This window comes from Chiloscyllium plagiosum, chromosome 13, assembly GCF_004010195.1.
Source record: "Chiloscyllium plagiosum isolate BGI_BamShark_2017 chromosome 13, ASM401019v2, whole genome shotgun sequence".
Classification (NCBI taxonomy): Eukaryota; Metazoa; Chordata; class Chondrichthyes; order Orectolobiformes; family Hemiscylliidae; genus Chiloscyllium; species Chiloscyllium plagiosum.
Window position 1 is genome coordinate 12,116,747 of NC_057722.1, and position 16,789 is coordinate 12,133,535.

Here is a 16,789-nt window from a genome sequence, read left to right on the forward strand (position 1 = left end):
GTACAGGTATGGAATGAGCTGCCAGAGGATGTGGTGGAGGCTGGTACAATTGCAACATTTAAGAGGCATTTGGATAGGTATATGAATAGGAAGGGTTTGGAAGGATATGGGCCGGGTGCTGGCAGGTGGAACTAGATTGGGTTGGGATATCTGGTCGGCATGGATGGGTTGGACCAAAGGATCTGTTTCCATGCTGTACATCTCTATGACTCTATGAGGGGTATGGATAGGATAAATAGTCAAGGTCTTTTTCCTGGGGTGGTGGAGTCCACAATTAGAGGACATAGGTTTAGGGTGAGAGGGGAAAGATATAAAAGGGACATAAGGGGCAACTTTTTCAGCCAGAGGGTGGTGTGCGTGGAGGAAGTGGTGGAGGCTGGTACACTTACAGCAGTTAAAAGGCATCTGGATGGATATATGAATAGGAAGGGTTTAGAGCGATATGGGCGGGGTGCTAGCAAATGGGACTAGATTAGGTTGAGACATCTGGTCGGCATGGACGAGTTGGACTGAAGGGTCTGTTTCTGTGCTGTACATGTCTGTGACTCTATAACTTTAAGTTTTATATCACTTTATCAAGTTAGCAAGACTTGAGAAGATTTGTAGCTCAGGTTGAGGTTCTAGATGTGCAAACCTACATCCAGAACTTTATCAAGTGTGCCAACAATGACATTTTCACTAATTAGTCCATTTTAAATCATTGGTAGCTGCACTGCTTGCAATAGTCTGTATAATGAGGAGGTGCAGGTGTTGGACTCGAGTGGACAAAGTTAAAAATCACACAACACCACGTTATAGTCCAACATGTTTATCTGGAAGTGCTAGCTTTTGGAGTGCTGTTCCTTCATTGGGTAGCTAGTGAGGCAGGATCATAAGACATAGATTTTATAGCAGATCACAGTGGTATGCAACTGTTATAATATACTGAACAACCCTAGATTGCTGTTAAGTATTTCATCTTTTAAAATGGATTGCACGTTTTGATTCATTAATATGTAAATCCCAGAACCTCTTTCTAGTCACATTCCTGAGATAACTTCCAGTTTTATAAAAAACGTGACATCTCAGCTCAGACAATGCATTAAAGGTCCATGTGACATTTTATAAATTCCTACTTTGGAAATAGTCTGACTCAAGATTGGAATGCCGACAGACTCTAACCTCACACCTTTAATGCATTGTCTGAGCCGAGATGTCATTTTGTTCAATATATCGTATCAGTTGCATGACACTATGATCTCGTGCTATAAATTCTGTGTCTTATAATCCTACCCCACTGGTTACCTGACTAAGGAGCAGGGCTCCAAAAGCTAGTACTTCTAAATAAACCTATTGGACTATAACCTGGTGTTGTGCAATTTTTAACTTAGTCTGTATAAGACTGCCTTCTGCCTTCTTTAATTGAACCTTGCCCATTCATTTTTATATTTTAAAGGCATCAAGGGTATGGAGACAAAGCAGGAATATGGGAATGAGATAAAGGATCAGGCATGATCACATTGAATGGCAGAGCATCTCGAGGGGCCAAATGGAGACTCCTTCCTCTCGTTTCTGTGGCTCAGTGCTTCACAGTCCAATTAACGTGAACATTAAAGCATTGCTCTACGGTTTCTCCATGGGGAAGGGGAACACTGCTTAATTCATACACGTCTCCAGGAGTGAGACAAACTGAGAGAGACTAACCAAAAAAAGGTCCCTGAGGGAAGGACAAAGTGAACCTAATCAGCGTACCTCCGTAATAATAAGTCTGGTGACAGAAGGTTTGCATGCAGCAACTTTATGCTCTCTTAGTTTACATTGGATCAAGTTTCCAATATTTTAAATAGATTAGTGTTGGCCAGACTCGACGCGAACGTGATTTGTTTTGCTTCACTGAAGCAAAGTGTTCCATTTCGGATGTGGTAAAAACTGAATTTCCTTCAGCACTGATCAGTTTGAAGGGATTATTTAGAAATCATCAGGTTTAAATTTACAAACAAAAGCACTTTTCTGCATGACTGAAGTGAAATATTTTTAGCGGGCTATGTGCCCGAAAGCCCAATGTTTGGGATGTATCACACTCGGCACTCCGCCAATGCTCCAACTGTATTTTCAGTCCAGACTGTCATTAGGGATCACCACAAAAGCCTGCAATGATATCCAGTGTAGAGGGCTCTGATTAAATTATACTTGTTTCTGAACACAGGGATGAGCCAGACTTTGGAAAGGCCATGCTCCTTCTGTCAGCTTCAAATATCCCAGGCGAGGAATAACTTTGAATAGTTTAATCCTACTGAATATTCCCAGGTCAGGATCAGGATGAGGTTCATGTAAAGGGTCGTGCTCCGACCAACGCTATGCTGTCTCTAGGACGAAATTCCTTCCACACAAACAACACTGCGGATGTCGAGTACATCACCCATATCTAAAAGCGTCTTAATGGGAAAAAAAATCTAGATTTTAAAACTGTTTATTATATTTGAAAAATAAGAAACGGTTTGATTGCAAATTTGAATGCACAGTCCTCATAAAGTAAAGCAGCTGGGTCATTGTGTGTTGCCCCAATAAAGGATTCCCAATCTGAGTACATTTTGAGATAAATACCGAGTAAAGTGCCACCTCCACTCACCTCTCATGCGTTTCAGATTGTATTCAGTGTAGATTAAATATAGATTAAAGCAACCTCTCTACCCGCCCATCAAACATTCTTAGAGCGAGCTTACCTCGATGTCGAAATATTTGGGATAATACAGCTTATTCCCTGACTGATTCAGCACGGGTTGAGAAAACAAAATGAAGCCCACTCTGCTCTATGAAATATTGCCAGCTTGGTTACAGTGCCCTGTCAAATACTCCCAAATGCAGAGTGTTGGTAATGATAAAAAAAACAGTCCCTGCTAAAAGGAATACTGGTTTGGGACGGGGCTGGGGGAGGTTTGCTAGGGTACTGTGATTTTTCTTTCAGGGCAAGTAGAAAAAGGATGCCTTTCTGGTTTTGAGCCTGTGAAGCAACGGTCAGAACTTTAGAGACGCTCCCTTTGCAAATGACTTCCGCAACTGTGTGCTGACTACGCCCCTTCAATCGAAACCAGGCAGTTCAAATACCAGAATCTTCTGACTTCACACAGTAAAGCTTCAAATGTGGTTTCTGTCTTCAAATCCCATGTATCACTGATCTACAGAGACATTGATACACAAGGTAGGTGTCACGTCTGCCTCAGCCTGTTCGCAGTTCTGAAGAGCAGACGGAGGTCTCATTTCTACAGCGTCCTTCCCGTTGTAATCTGATACTGGGTAACGCAGGGCTAAAGAAATAGTGGTCCAAAGTTACACCGAATACTGAAGCAAAGGTTCAGTATGACTGGTTCTTGAGAGGCAACTTGGTGGTGGTAGAGGGTTGCTTTTCAGACTGGAGGCCTATGGCCAGTCGTGTGCCACAAGGATCGGTGCTGGGTCCACTACATTTCGCCTTTTATATACTGTAAATGATTTGGATGTGAACAAAGGACGTATAGTTTGCAAGTTTACATATGACACCAGAATTGGAGAATGTAACTTTTTAAAAAGGTTTTGCAATTTACATATGAAGACTGAAACCAACATGTTCATTATAAACGTTGAGGGACTTAACAAACAATCCAGGTCTTTTTCAATATATAATTTCAGTTACATCACGCTGTAAACATTTTGCTATAAATTCTGTGTCTTACAATCTTATTTTCCACAACCAACTGATGAAGGAGCAGTGCTCCGAAAGCTAGTACTTCCAATTATCCGCTGTAAACCTGATGGACTATAACCTGGTGTTGTGTGATTTTTAACTTTGGAAATGGAGTGGACAGTGAAGAAGGTTACCTCAGAGTATAACAGGATCTTGATCAGATGGGCCAATGGGCTGAGGAGTGGCAGATGGAGTTTAATTTAGATAAATGTGAGGTGCTGCATTTTAGAAAGGCAACTCACTTAATATATGCTTAATGGTGAGGTCTGGGGAGTGCTGTTGAACAAAGAGTCCTTGGAGTGCAGGTTCATAGTTCCTTGAAAGTAGAGTCACAGGTAGATAGGATAGTGAAGAAGGCATTTGGTATGCTTTCCTTTATTGGCCAGAGCATTGAGTACTTAGAATCCCTACAGTGTGGAAACAGGCCTTTCGGCCTAGCAAGTCCACAGCAACTCGCCGAAGAGTATCCACCCAGACCCATTCCCTTATTTCTCTGTATTTCCCTGACTAATGTGCCTAACACTATGGGCAATTTAGCATGGCCAATCCACCTAACCTACACATCCTTCAATTGTGGGAGGAAACCCATGCAGACAAGGGTTCCTAACCTACACAGACAGTTGCCTGAGGCTGGAATCGAACCAGGGTAGTAAAAACAATGACTGCAGATGCTGGAAACCAGATTCTGGATCAGTGGTGCTGGAAGAGCACAGCAATTCAGGCAGCATCCGAGGACAGGCAAAATCGACGTTTCGGGCAAAAGCCCTTCATCAGGAATAAAGGCAGAGAGCCTGAAGCGTGGAGAGATAAGCTAGAGGAGGGTGGGGGTGGGGATAGAGTAGCATAGAGTACAATAGGTCAGTGGGGGAGGAGATGAAGGTGATAGGTCAGGGAGGAGAGGGTGGAGTGGATAGGTGGAAAAGAAGCTGGGCAGGTCGGACAAGTCCGGACAAGTCAAGGGGATTGTGTTGCTGGAGGTTAGAAACTAGGATGAGGTGGGGGAAGGGGAAATGAGGGTCCCTAGCACTGTGAGGCAGCAGTGCTAACCACTGAGCCACCGTAATGGAGTTGGGTGATCATGTTGTGGACTCATCCTTCAAGTACAGAGGGAAGGTAGGGGCTGGAAACAACAGAAACATGTAAGTGACATGTCCAGTGTTACACTGCCTGATAGCATGGGCTTTTTTGGGGAGAGTGTTAAAACTGAGGAGAAGGAGTGTGTCACTGTCTACAGGTGGGTACCCATTGCCCATCAGATGATGGTAACCCTTTCCTTCCTGCCTGTACTGCAAAATCCAACAGCCACCGCAATCCTCACCCTCAACATCCCATCCTGCCTAAAGTATCCCCCTCAAAATCATCCCACTCCGGAATCCATTGAGCATCTTTTGTGAGCTGATCTGCAGAGCTCAGGCATGGCCAGGATTGTAGGAGCTCCCTGCAATGGGTGGCGGGTGTGCAAGGCCACTAGCCTTTGAGCTAACCTGGCCACAGTGCACTATGGGTATCTTCCACATCTGTTTCTGGTTGATAACTTTTCTTTCAGTCAAATGAACCACCACACACGCCCTGCCTGTCCCTTCATAATATTTTGTCCAATGCTGTAATCGTTTGGTCACTCTGAGAGAATGGTGTGCTTTACATAGAGAACGTTTGTGACTGCACAGTGTTGAAGTAAAACATTTTTTAGCAGAGAAACTCCAACTACTTCCTCTGGAGCAGAAAACGTCAAGAACTAAAACGAGAGAAAATATCTGCGGGATACAAATTGGCCAAACCCAAGTGAGCCACTGCTCTGAGATTGGAATGAAATTTGGTTATTTACACCCCACTGGTGAGCTGTGGGCACAGATCCTTGGTAGCAGCTTGCCAGTCTGGGAGGTTAGACGGGGGATTGGTGCAGCTGTGAATTCACTTGTTCCTACACAAAGCTGGATGGCAGCTTGGTGTTATGGTGGGGGGTGTGGTGGTCTGTCGTGGATGTTGAATTGGCCAGAATATTTATCAACTCGGGGGAAGCAGTCCCTTCCTTCTCCTTATCTTCACATTAATCCATCTGCATATGATGATAGTATTGCAGCAAATCCATTGGGAATGGGACAGAGTGTGCTGATGACTGAAGAGACCAATCTGTAAGAGTCATTTGGAGATCCCGGCGTTGGGCTAGGGTGTACAGTTTTTTTTTGGAAATATTTTTATTGAAAAGAAAGGGTTTTGGGTTTGTTTTTCAAAAATTACAAAACTAATACAAAATAGTGTAACCACTTGACAAAATAATAACAGCATTGATATGAATTAAGAAGACTAGTTACTAATCTACTCTACAGACTACCAAAACTTAAAGTAAGATATAAAAAAGACTATATTTATATTAAAAAAAACTACAATATAGTACATAACTAACAACAAAAAAGGTAAATAAATAAGCATTCAAAATAAAATTATTTGAAATCATAACAAAACCCGTATTTATACGAATTCTTCCTCCTAGGGCCCCTGAACTGACAAACATCTTCCTCACGGCTAAACAAAAGCCCGAGGCAGTATGGCCGATACAGCTGCATCGGTAGTTCAAGAAGGTCCGCCATGTTCTATAACCCAATTCTGTTTTTTGGTGCACCATGTTCATAAGGAAGTCCAGGGGAATATGTTCCATAACTATTTTATGCCTATGCGAATGTCCTGGGGGCCTTTCCAATACCCAGCTTGCTAAAATGTTTTTCCTCGCTCAAAAGGAGAGGATAGTAAACAGTTTCTTCCGGTATGCATCTAGAGCAGGAAGATTTGGAAAGCCCAAAAGAAGAGACACCGGGTCCAACCCAATCTCCGTTCCCAAAATCTTTGCCAAGGCATTCGCTACACTGTCCCAGTGTCTACGAATCTTATGGCATGTCCACAAACAATGAGTGAGAGTACCACCTTCTATTTTACATTTAGGGCACATTGGGGGCACTCCTGCCTTAAACTTGACAAGCTGCTCTAGTGCTAAATGAGCCCAATGAAGTATCTTCAATTGAATAGCTTGAGTCCTAACACAGATAGAGATCTTCCTGGCATTTTCCCAGATATCCTCCCACATCTCTAAGGAGATTTCCATCCCTAATTCTTGAGTCATTCCGTGCCCTTTGATACCTAATTACCTAGCGAGTGGTAGAGAGTACTGAACGAGGGTGCACCCATCAGCCGAAGCACTCTCCTTTCCAAACCTGATTTGTAAGGATTTGTCATCAATGTGGTTTTTTTTTGTATGTAGTCTCGTACTTGAAAATATCCAGATGTCCTTGCTAGGCAACCCGAACTTCTGACACAACTTTCGAAGGACATCATGACCTCCCCATCGAACAGATCTCCCAAGCAGGAGATGCCTCTGGACTCCCAAGTTTTAAATCCAGCATCTGTCAAGCCTGGCTGAAATCCCAACGTTCCCACTATAGGGGTAAAAGGGAAGTTTTTTGTAAATTACCCTCACCCTGTCGCATCATTCTCCAAACTTTGATTATATTTAGTACAATCGGGTTTTTACAATGATCCTTGATAATTCTCATCTTATTCATAAATAATAGATTGAAATGGGGACATTTTGCTTGGGAAGCCTCAATGTCCAGCCAAATTGACTGGGTCTCTTGTGATCCACAATCAGCCACATATGATAGCAGGGTACTCAGTTGGTACTTCCTAAAATCCGGAAAATCTGGACCTCCCCTTACTTGTGGGAGCTGTAACTTATCAAATTTAATAAGGGGCCGTGTATGTTTCCAAATAAAGGAGCTGAGCCAACCATAAAGCTTACATAGCGTCTGTCTTGGCAACATCAAAGGAAGCATTCTCATGGGGTATAATCGGCGAGGAGAATATTCACCTTGACCAAAGCTATTCTTCCTAACCAGGATATTAGGAGATATTTTCATTGTTGGAGGTCCTGCCTTATTTTCTCTAATAAATACATATAATTACCTTTTATATAACTGACCAAATACGGGGGTAATAAAAATACTTAAGTAGAGAAAACCTCCCAGGGACCAATGAAAGGGGAAGCGGGATCCATCTGCAAAATTGGATATGCTGATAAGACCTCCTAGCGACATGGCCTCTGATTTCGTAAAATTAATTTTGTACACTGAGAACATACCAAATTAATTAACCCCTTGAATTAAACGGGGCACAGATGTCGATGGATCATTAAGAAAAGAAGGACATCACCCACAAAAAGAGTAATTTTATGCTTGCCCGACCCTACCTCTGGGGCCGTTATATTAGGGTCAGTTCGGATAGCTCCTGCCAGCGGTTCACTAGTTTACGAGAGAGGCCATCACCATCCTTGATGACAACCTCTGCAAAAGTGAACACTATCTGATCTTATACCGTTGGTAATCACCGCTACTTTTGGGTCGTTATGTAACACTGTGAACCATTTGCTAAAAACCTCTCCAATGCCAAACTGCTCCATAGTATAAAAAAGGTACGGCCATCCCACCTAGTCTCTGCATCTAGGGAGACGACTAATCCCGGTATCGCTCTTTGCTGACAGACTTGTACCATATTTAACACTCATCTGATATTATTAATAGATCTGCCACCCTTGATAAACCCTGTCTGATCGTCTTTTATAATAAATGGTAAAACCCTCTCCAGTCTTAATGCCAGCATTTTTGAGAGGATTTTAAAGTCCGCATTCAATAAGGATATAGGTCTGTACGAAGTAGAGTCAGCTGGGAATTTTCCTTTCTTAAGAATGAGAGAGATATTTCCTTCTCTCAGAGAGGGCGGGAGACTACCCTGACTAAATGAATAGTTATACATATCTATAAGTGGTCCTACCAATTTGTCTATGATCTCTTTATAGAACTCAACCTGAAATCCATCTGGCCCGGGTACTTTACCACTCTGGAGCTGCCTCACTGCCTCCTGCACTTCCTGAATTTGTCAGGGGGGGCATTCAAAAGAGACATCTGCTCCGAGGTTATGCCCGGAAGGATCAGATTCTTAAAAAATGACTCCATCTTCCTCGCTCTATCCTCACAGCCCTCTGACTGATACAGCTCAAAGTAGAACTTTCTAAAAGCTACATTGATCTTTTTAGAATCACAAGTCAAAGTACCAGCACCTTCTCTAGTAGATGTAATGGATTGGGGAGCATTTTTCTTTCTGACAAAGTATGCTAGATACTTGCCTGGCTTATTGCCGTTCTCAAATAGTCTCTGCTTCACAAATTTCATGTCCCTCTTTGCTGTTTGAGTAAGTGTGGTATTCAAAGTAGCCCTAAGGGCTGTAATCCGCTGTAATTTAGTAATGGACGGCCCATCAACATATGCTGTCTCAGCCGCCTTCAGGCGAGCCTCGAGCAGACGATGTTGATCTCCCTTTTGTCTTTTCCGGGTTGCAGAATATGAGATAATCAAGCCGCGTGCATATGCCTTAGCAGTCTCCCACATCACCGATGGGTTACTGGCCATACCTGAGTTAATGTCCCAGAAAGCTTTAAATCCCTGCGAGAAGTATTCTATGAACTTACTATCCTTCAATAGGAAAGGGTCCATACGCCAGTGCAGGGAGCCTGTCTTGTCACGACTAGCCTTGACCTCCATATACACTGCTGCGTGATCAGAAATAGCTATATTCCCTATTTTACTAGACAATATCCAATTCAGAAAGGTTGAAGGAACAAAAAACATATATCGATTCTGGTATGGTACTTGCCTATATCTCAAGGCTAACTGCCTATATCTCAAAGATATACCCACAGAGCTCCTAGGTATCCTGTCCACCTCGGGTTTGATGATACAATTAAAATTTCCCCCTATAATTATGTGATGCACCCCAAGGGCCATCAAGTTGGAGAGCACATCTGTTATGAATTTAAAAGGATGTGCTGGGGGTTGGGGGAGCAATATGCATTCAAAATCCAGTACTCCCCTCCATATATTAGAGCTTTAAGTATTATAAACCGTCCCTACTCATCTTTTATCTGGCTTAACATTTGGAACAGAAGATTCTTCCGGATAAGAATGGCCACTCCCCTACTTTTCAAATTGAAAGAGGAAAAGAACACATGGCCAAATCCTCCCTGCTGCACCTTCAAATGCTGTCTATCAATTACATGAGTCTCCTGCAAAAGGGCAACATCAACCCTGTCTTTTTTTAAAACTTGATAGTATCTTTTTCTTTTTAATTGGCGAGTGGCTCCCATTAACATTCCAGGTACACCATTTAAACGAATGGCTAGCCATGATCGTTCAAGAAAGTTCAAGAGAACCCCCCCCCCCTGCCCAGGAGGAAGAACCCCACTCAAAAAGTTCCACTCAATTGAGTAGAGACCGTAAACAATTCACAAATTTAAAAATGCAACCTTTGAAACAACTAGATCAAAACTACGAAGAACTACTCCTCGGAAATAATAACATAAGACATAACTAAAAGGCGACTTTCCCCATTGTCTACAGGGGCTCTCCAACCATCCAATAATCCTGCCATAACACCTTCCAGCTAGAGCCATGCCCTCGGCCCAGACATCGCAAAGTAAGATAAACAACTACCAATGTGTTACAATGCAGAAATGAAAAGTGGGCCACCAACCCGCCGCCCCCTCCATATTACTACCCTCGGCATATTTAACAAGGCAGCAACATGAAATAAAACATATAAAATTACAATCCCAGCAAATATTAAAGGAAACTCAGAAAACATTCCCCAAAAACCAGATAAACCAGGCAAATAATAAATAAGAGTTAAAAGAAAGAACCCCCCCTCCTCAAGGAAGGATGAAAAATAGAAAGGGGAGAGGAGGAGGAGGAGGAAAAAAGGGGTCAAATAAAATAATTGCCCACATAGTTCAAGTCCTTCAGTCTATTTGAGAGCATCCAAGAATTCTTTTGCTTTTTCCGGCGATCCGAAGTTATACACAGACCCTCCTTGACGGAGGTGCAATGTTGCCGGGTATCTCATGGAGTACTAAATATTGAAGTCCTTCAGAAGCTCCTTTATCTCGTCAAACGCCTTCCTCTTGTGTACCACAACCAAAGAGTAATCCTGGAACAGCATTATTTTGGATCCCTTGTATACTATAGCTTGGGGATTCTTCCTCAAAGCTCTGAGGCCTCCAGCAGCATTTGCTTATCCCTGTCGTGCTGGAATTGCACTAGGATCGGGTGGGGGTGCTTGTCCACACAGCAACCCGGTGGGCCCGCTCAACCCGCACCCGGCCTAATTCAGACTCCAGCTTCAGCAGTTGTGGGAGCCATTGCTCCAAGATGTCAACAAGCTGGCCTTCCTCCTCCCTGTTCAGGAAGGCCCAGCAACCAATATTCTTCTGACCAACCTTGATTTTCGAAGTCGCCAACCTACTCTTGTAAGGCCTGAACTCGGCGTTCCAGAGCCCGGACCTGACCCATGGATGACTCAGCAGTGGTCTCGGAGGCCGCAGCTCGTTGCTCCGCCCCTTCAACACGCTGCCCAAATTTCTCGATTCCCCCAGACATGCTTCTGCAGCATGACCGAGATCGACTCCCATCTGGTCTGAGTCACCTCAATCGAAGCGTCAATCTACTCTTGGAGCTTGACAAACTCCAAAATCAGCCTCGCCTCTGCAGGTAAGTCCTCCGGGGCGGCCGCGGACACATCTGTTGCTGACGAGGGTGTGGGGTCCCTGCCTATTGTAAACTCCATGATCCTGTACCTTTAGTCATTTTAGAATATACCAAACTGCTAAAGTTTGGTGCAAAATGACTATAGCAGCTGGATAAAGCTTTTTTAATAGTTTAAAAGCGAGGGGAGGGTAGGTACCCCACTTTGTCTGGGTCATGGGCAGAGCTCAGCAGACCCAGACCTACTGGGTCGCCGCCATCTTGAATCCCCCGGGGAACAAATTTAAAAATTACACAACACCAGGTTATAGTCCAACAGGTTTCTTTGGAAGCACTAGCTATCGGAGCGCTGCTTCTTCATCAGGTGGTTCTGGAGTTTAAGATTGTAAGATAAAATATGATGTAACTGAAATTATATATTGGAAAAGACCTGGATTGTTTGTTAAGTCTCTTATCTTTTAGAATGAACATGTTGGTTTCAGTTCTTTCATATGTAAATTGCAAACATTTTTAAAGTTACATTCTCAAGTGAACTTTAACAATTGATGTCATGTCAGCCCAGATAATGCATTTAAGGTGTGAGGTGCCCTGTGTGAGACTATCTGTGCCATGATGTTCAGACTGATTCTAATCTAAAAACAGATTTACAGAATCTTATGTGGATTTATGACGTTTTTGAGCAAAATAAAACATAATTCTGCAAATACAAATTCACCCCACAAACGTTTATGTGTATTTATGCATGTGACTGTTTGTGTGTGTGCGTGTGTGGTGAAGAGAATGTGAGTGTAAAGGGGTATATGTCTGTGAGAGGGTGCGCGTGGGAGTGTATGAGAGAGAGGTGTGTGTGTATAACGAAGTGGGACCTCCTGCAGTGTGATATAGATCCAAGGTCCTGGTTGAGGCCATCCCCATAGGTACCGAACTTGGCTATCAGCCTCTGCTCGGCCTCTTTGCATTGTTGCCTGTCCCGAAGACCCCTTGGAGGACGGTCACCCTAAGGTCCAAGGTCGATGTCCCAGACTGTTGAAGTGTTCATCGACTGGGAGGGAAGACTCCTGTCTGTTGATTGTCGTGATGTGTCCATTCATCTGTTGCTGTAGCCTCTGCTCGGTGTCTCTCTTCTCTCTCTCTCTCTCTCTCTCTCTCTCTCTCTCTCTCACACGCACACACACACACACACTTCTACCCCTTTCCACTCTCTCACTCATAACCCCTCCCACATGCACAAACACACCTAAGTTTGTGGGTTGAATTTTTACTTGCAGAATTACATTTTATTTTGCTTAAAAACTGCATAAATCCATGTAAGATTCTGTCAATCCATTTGAATCAGTCTGAACATTGTGGCATAGATAGTCTCACACAGGGCACCTCACACCTTAAATGCATTAACTTGGCTGAACATGACACCAATTGTTAAAGTCCACAACCACCTGATGAAGGAGCAGTGCTCTGAAAGCTTGTGCTTCCAAAGAAACGAGTTGGACTATAACCTGGTGTTGTGATTTTTAAATCTGTAAGAGGCATGTTTTGTTCTGAATGCAGCAGGCAACCTGATTGTCAAGTATTGTTTTCAGTGTTGACACCTGTTGCTAAGCAGCAGCAGCCACAGGCGATGTCAGCATTTCCCTCTGTAAGTGACTATTATCTCCCAGGATAAAACTTAACGATTATGACCTTCAATGTCGTGCTTCCAATCACTTGTAATGCAGGGATTTGGGCATCCCCCTTGTTTTCTGCTTCTGGCTACACCACTATATGCACTATGCTTGTAAATGGCATGTATGTGAATGCTAGCATACTCAAGAGATAGTGAGGACTACCGATGCTGGAGAGTCAGAGTAGATAAAATGTGGAGCTGGAAGAAGCATAACAGGTCAAGCAGCACCAGAGGAGCAGGAGAGTCAATGTTTTGGGCAGGACCCTTCATTTAGAACTGGGGAGGGGGAAGAGGGCTGATAAATAAATAGAGGGAAGAGTAAAGGCTGTGGGAAGGGTAGAGATGGCAATAGGTGGATGCAGATAGGAGGTGATTGATATTGATCAGTGGGAAGGATGGAGCAGATAGGTGGGAAAGCCGATGGATAGGTTAAGTCAAGTCAAGGGAGCAGGGCAGAAGCACTTTGCTTATGGGAGGGCTGTTGAGTTCACGCTCTTGCCCTTCCTGGAGATGCTGAGAACACACCACAAGCATTGGAGATGGAAATTGTTGAGTTGCCCATCTTAATCGCTACAAGTCATCCATTCCAAACCAAGCAACAAGATGCTCAGAACACAGGACCAGGAGCCACCATCTTGTTCCTTTAGAGTCAACCCCTTCTCTTTGCCTTCCTTGGAGATAGGTTAGGAACCTACCTCCATCAGATGCAAGCTCTACAATCTGACCAGACTGCAACTAAAGATAGAAATACAGTATGTCTTATTCAGGGAGCACCTCCCTCTAACTTAATTGCCTTCTTTCTCCTGGGTACATGAACATAAATGCTGAGTTATCTTAAGGCGTCCAGTCCTTGTTCTTTTAATGGTGACAGGTTTGATGTCTTTATGCCGAGTTATCACTAGGTCGAGTGTGCTGCTTACTCTTCTTATTTGTTGTTGGATCTCACATTTGTGGTCCTACAAGCGGCTCTGGACCTTGATTTGTTTATTTAATCACCATTAAATATCACCATTTAATGACTCAGTCACGTTGGATAACAAACGTTTGTCTGGATCTAGTGTTGCTTTTGCTTTACTTCTGATGCATGGCAGATCAGGATGCAAAATCTGGGAATCAAATGTTGAATTTTCAGCTGTGATTTACATCTGTAATCAGAATTCCGATTCTGAGGACTTCCCAGACAAGGCCTAAAATCATTGCCAATAAGTCTGTCTTTTTTTCTTAAAAGTTAAACTCCACTATCTTTTTCTCCCTTGATACACATTTGAATGATGTATAAATACAATTATATTGCCCAATTCAAAGAATTTTGCTGGTATGATATATACTGTGATGCCAATTGAGGAATATGTTCATTATCTTCTCCTACAGTATGTCTTTCCTTGGCTTTTTTACTGATGAAGAACTCAGGCAGAAGCTTTGCAACTATAAAGCAGACATTTCCTCTGCGATTGATAATTTATTCCCATTCGTCCATGGTCTTCGGGACAAGCTGGTAATCACCAATGAAAAATTCCAAGTGAGTAACATCTCGGTGGGAAAATTTAGAGAAATGTTTGACCTTACTTAAAAGACTGAATGGAGCACCACGTTGTAGCAAGTGTATTAAATTTGCACTGTGGATTCATCAGGATGATTGTAGGCATGACCAAAATACTGAGGAGTTGTGATGAAAACTAATAATATTCCCATTTGAGTTGTGGAAGATAAAAGGTTTATCATTAACATGGGAGATTGTATCCTTTCCTTGGGGAATTATTGACTAAAGCTCATCAGAGATTTCAAAATAAGAGCAAGAGGGAAGATGAGGAGAAATTGCCAGACAGTGGTTTGTTGGAAGTCATGGAATGTTGTCACTGGGAGTAGTTGAGGGAAAAGAAAGTTGTACCTTTTTTAGGGGAGATTCGACAGATATTTGTAACAAAGAAAGAGACATGGCTAGAAAGACAAACTCATTAGGCTGGGGTTTGAAATCTCCTGCTCCTCTGTCATGCTTCTTCCAGCTCCACATTTTATCGATTCTGACTTTCTAGCATCTGCAGTCCTCACTATCTTTTGAATATGCTAGCATTCACATACAGGCCATTTGCAACTTGGGGAGGCTAGAAGGACAAATTCATCAGGCTGGGCTGAACTGGTCCTTACCCTTGATAATTTGAATCCTCCCACTTCCTCCAGACCAAAGGGGGAGCCATGGGCACCCACATGGGCTCCAGCTATGCCTGCCTCTTTTTCGATTACGTGGAACAGTCCATCTTCCGGAGATACACCGACACCACTCCCCACCGTTTCCTCTGCTACATTGATGACTGTATTGGCGCCATCTCGTGCTCCCATGAGGTTGTCACCTGGACCATCACGGATACCTCCCTCCCCTTCCTGGACCTCTGTCTCCATCAACGGTGACCGACTCAACATGGACATCTTCTACAAACCCACTGACTCCCACAGCTACCTGGACTACACCTCCTCCCACCTGCCTCCTGTAAAAACACTATCACTTAATCCCAATTCCTCCACCTCCACTGTATCTGCTCCCAGGAGGACGAGTTCCACCACAGAACACACCAGTTGGCCGCCTTCTTCAAAGACAACAATTTCCCCATCCATGTGATCGATGATGCCCTCCAGTGTGGCTCATCCACTTCCCACACCTCTACCCTCCAACTCCACCTCTACAGCCGCAACAATAACAGAAGACCCCTGGTCCTCACCTTCCACCCCACCAACCTCCGTATACATTGCAACATCCTCCGCCATTTCTGCCACCGACAAACAGACCCCACCACCAGAAATAGTTTTCCCTCCCCACCACATCCGCTTTCCATAAAGACCATTCCCTCCACGACATTCTTGCTATCCCCTTCAAGCACCTTCCCCTGCCACCACAGGAATTGCAAAACCTCCCCCCTTACCTCCGTCCAAGGCCCCAAAGGAACCTTCCACATCCATCAGAATTTTACCTGCGCTTCTACACATGTCATTTACTGTATCCATTGCTCCCGATGCAGTCTTCTCTACATTCGGAAGACAGGACACCTACTTGCAGAATGCTTCAGAGAACATCTCCAGGACACCCACACCAAACAACCCCACTGCCCCGTGGCCAAACACTCCAACTCTGCCAAGGACATACAGGTCCTGGGCCGCCTCTGCCCGCCAAACCCTAACCACCCGATGCCTGGAGGAAGAATGCCTCATCTTCCACCTTGGCACCCTCCAACCACACGGGATCAATGTGGATTTCACCAGTTTCCTCAATTCCCCTCCCCCCACCTTATCCCAGATCCCACCTTCCAACTCGACACCACCCTTATGATCTGTCCTACCTGTCCATCTTCCTTCCCACGGATCCACTCCACCCTCCTCTCCGATCTATCACCATTACCCCCACCTTTATCTACCTATCACATTCCCAGCTACCTTTCCCCCCAGCCCCACCCCTCTCCCATTTATCTCTACACCCCATTGGCTCATAAGCGTCATTCCTGATGTAGTGCTTTTGCCCGAAACATCAATCCTCCTGCTCCTCAGCTGCTTCCTGACCTGCTGTGTTTTTCTAGCACCACTCTTGATCTGATCTCCAGCAGTCCTCACTTTCTCCTGGGGTTTGAAATTGCTTTAACAAAAACTTTGGAACACATTCAGTAGGCCAAATAGCCTCCTTCTAGGTTCTAACCTTCTACGGATTTTCTGAAACTTTCTCGAAGTGCCAGATTTCTACGCCCTTGTTTCTGTAAATGCCATTCAATTTTGTCACAGTGGGTTTGTGTGATGCTTATTATTTTTAGAACCAAGTACTTAGACTTTCTTGAACTGGACCCACCAAAATACTCTTGCTGCCTC

At 43.9% G+C, this 16,789-nt stretch overlaps 1 protein-coding gene across 3 annotated transcripts in view; it reads left to right on the forward strand.

Annotated features, from left to right (window-relative positions):
• Positions 1-3,064: 3,064 nt before the first annotated feature.
• Positions 3,065-16,789, forward strand: part of LOC122555770 (nuclear body protein SP140-like protein) — a 53,970-nt gene continuing 40,245 nt past the window's right edge. Inside the window, exons 1-2 of one of the 3 annotated variants that reach the window (XM_043701887.1) lie at positions 3,065-3,178; positions 14,315-14,462. In XM_043701887.1, coding sequence (XP_043557822.1) covers positions 14,316-14,462 — 147 coding nt within the window. In that variant the 5' untranslated portion in view covers positions 3,065-3,178; position 14,315. The remainder of the gene's footprint in view (positions 3,179-14,314; positions 14,463-16,789) is intronic. The other 2 variants (XM_043701886.1, XM_043701888.1) reach the window with 2 other exon arrangements.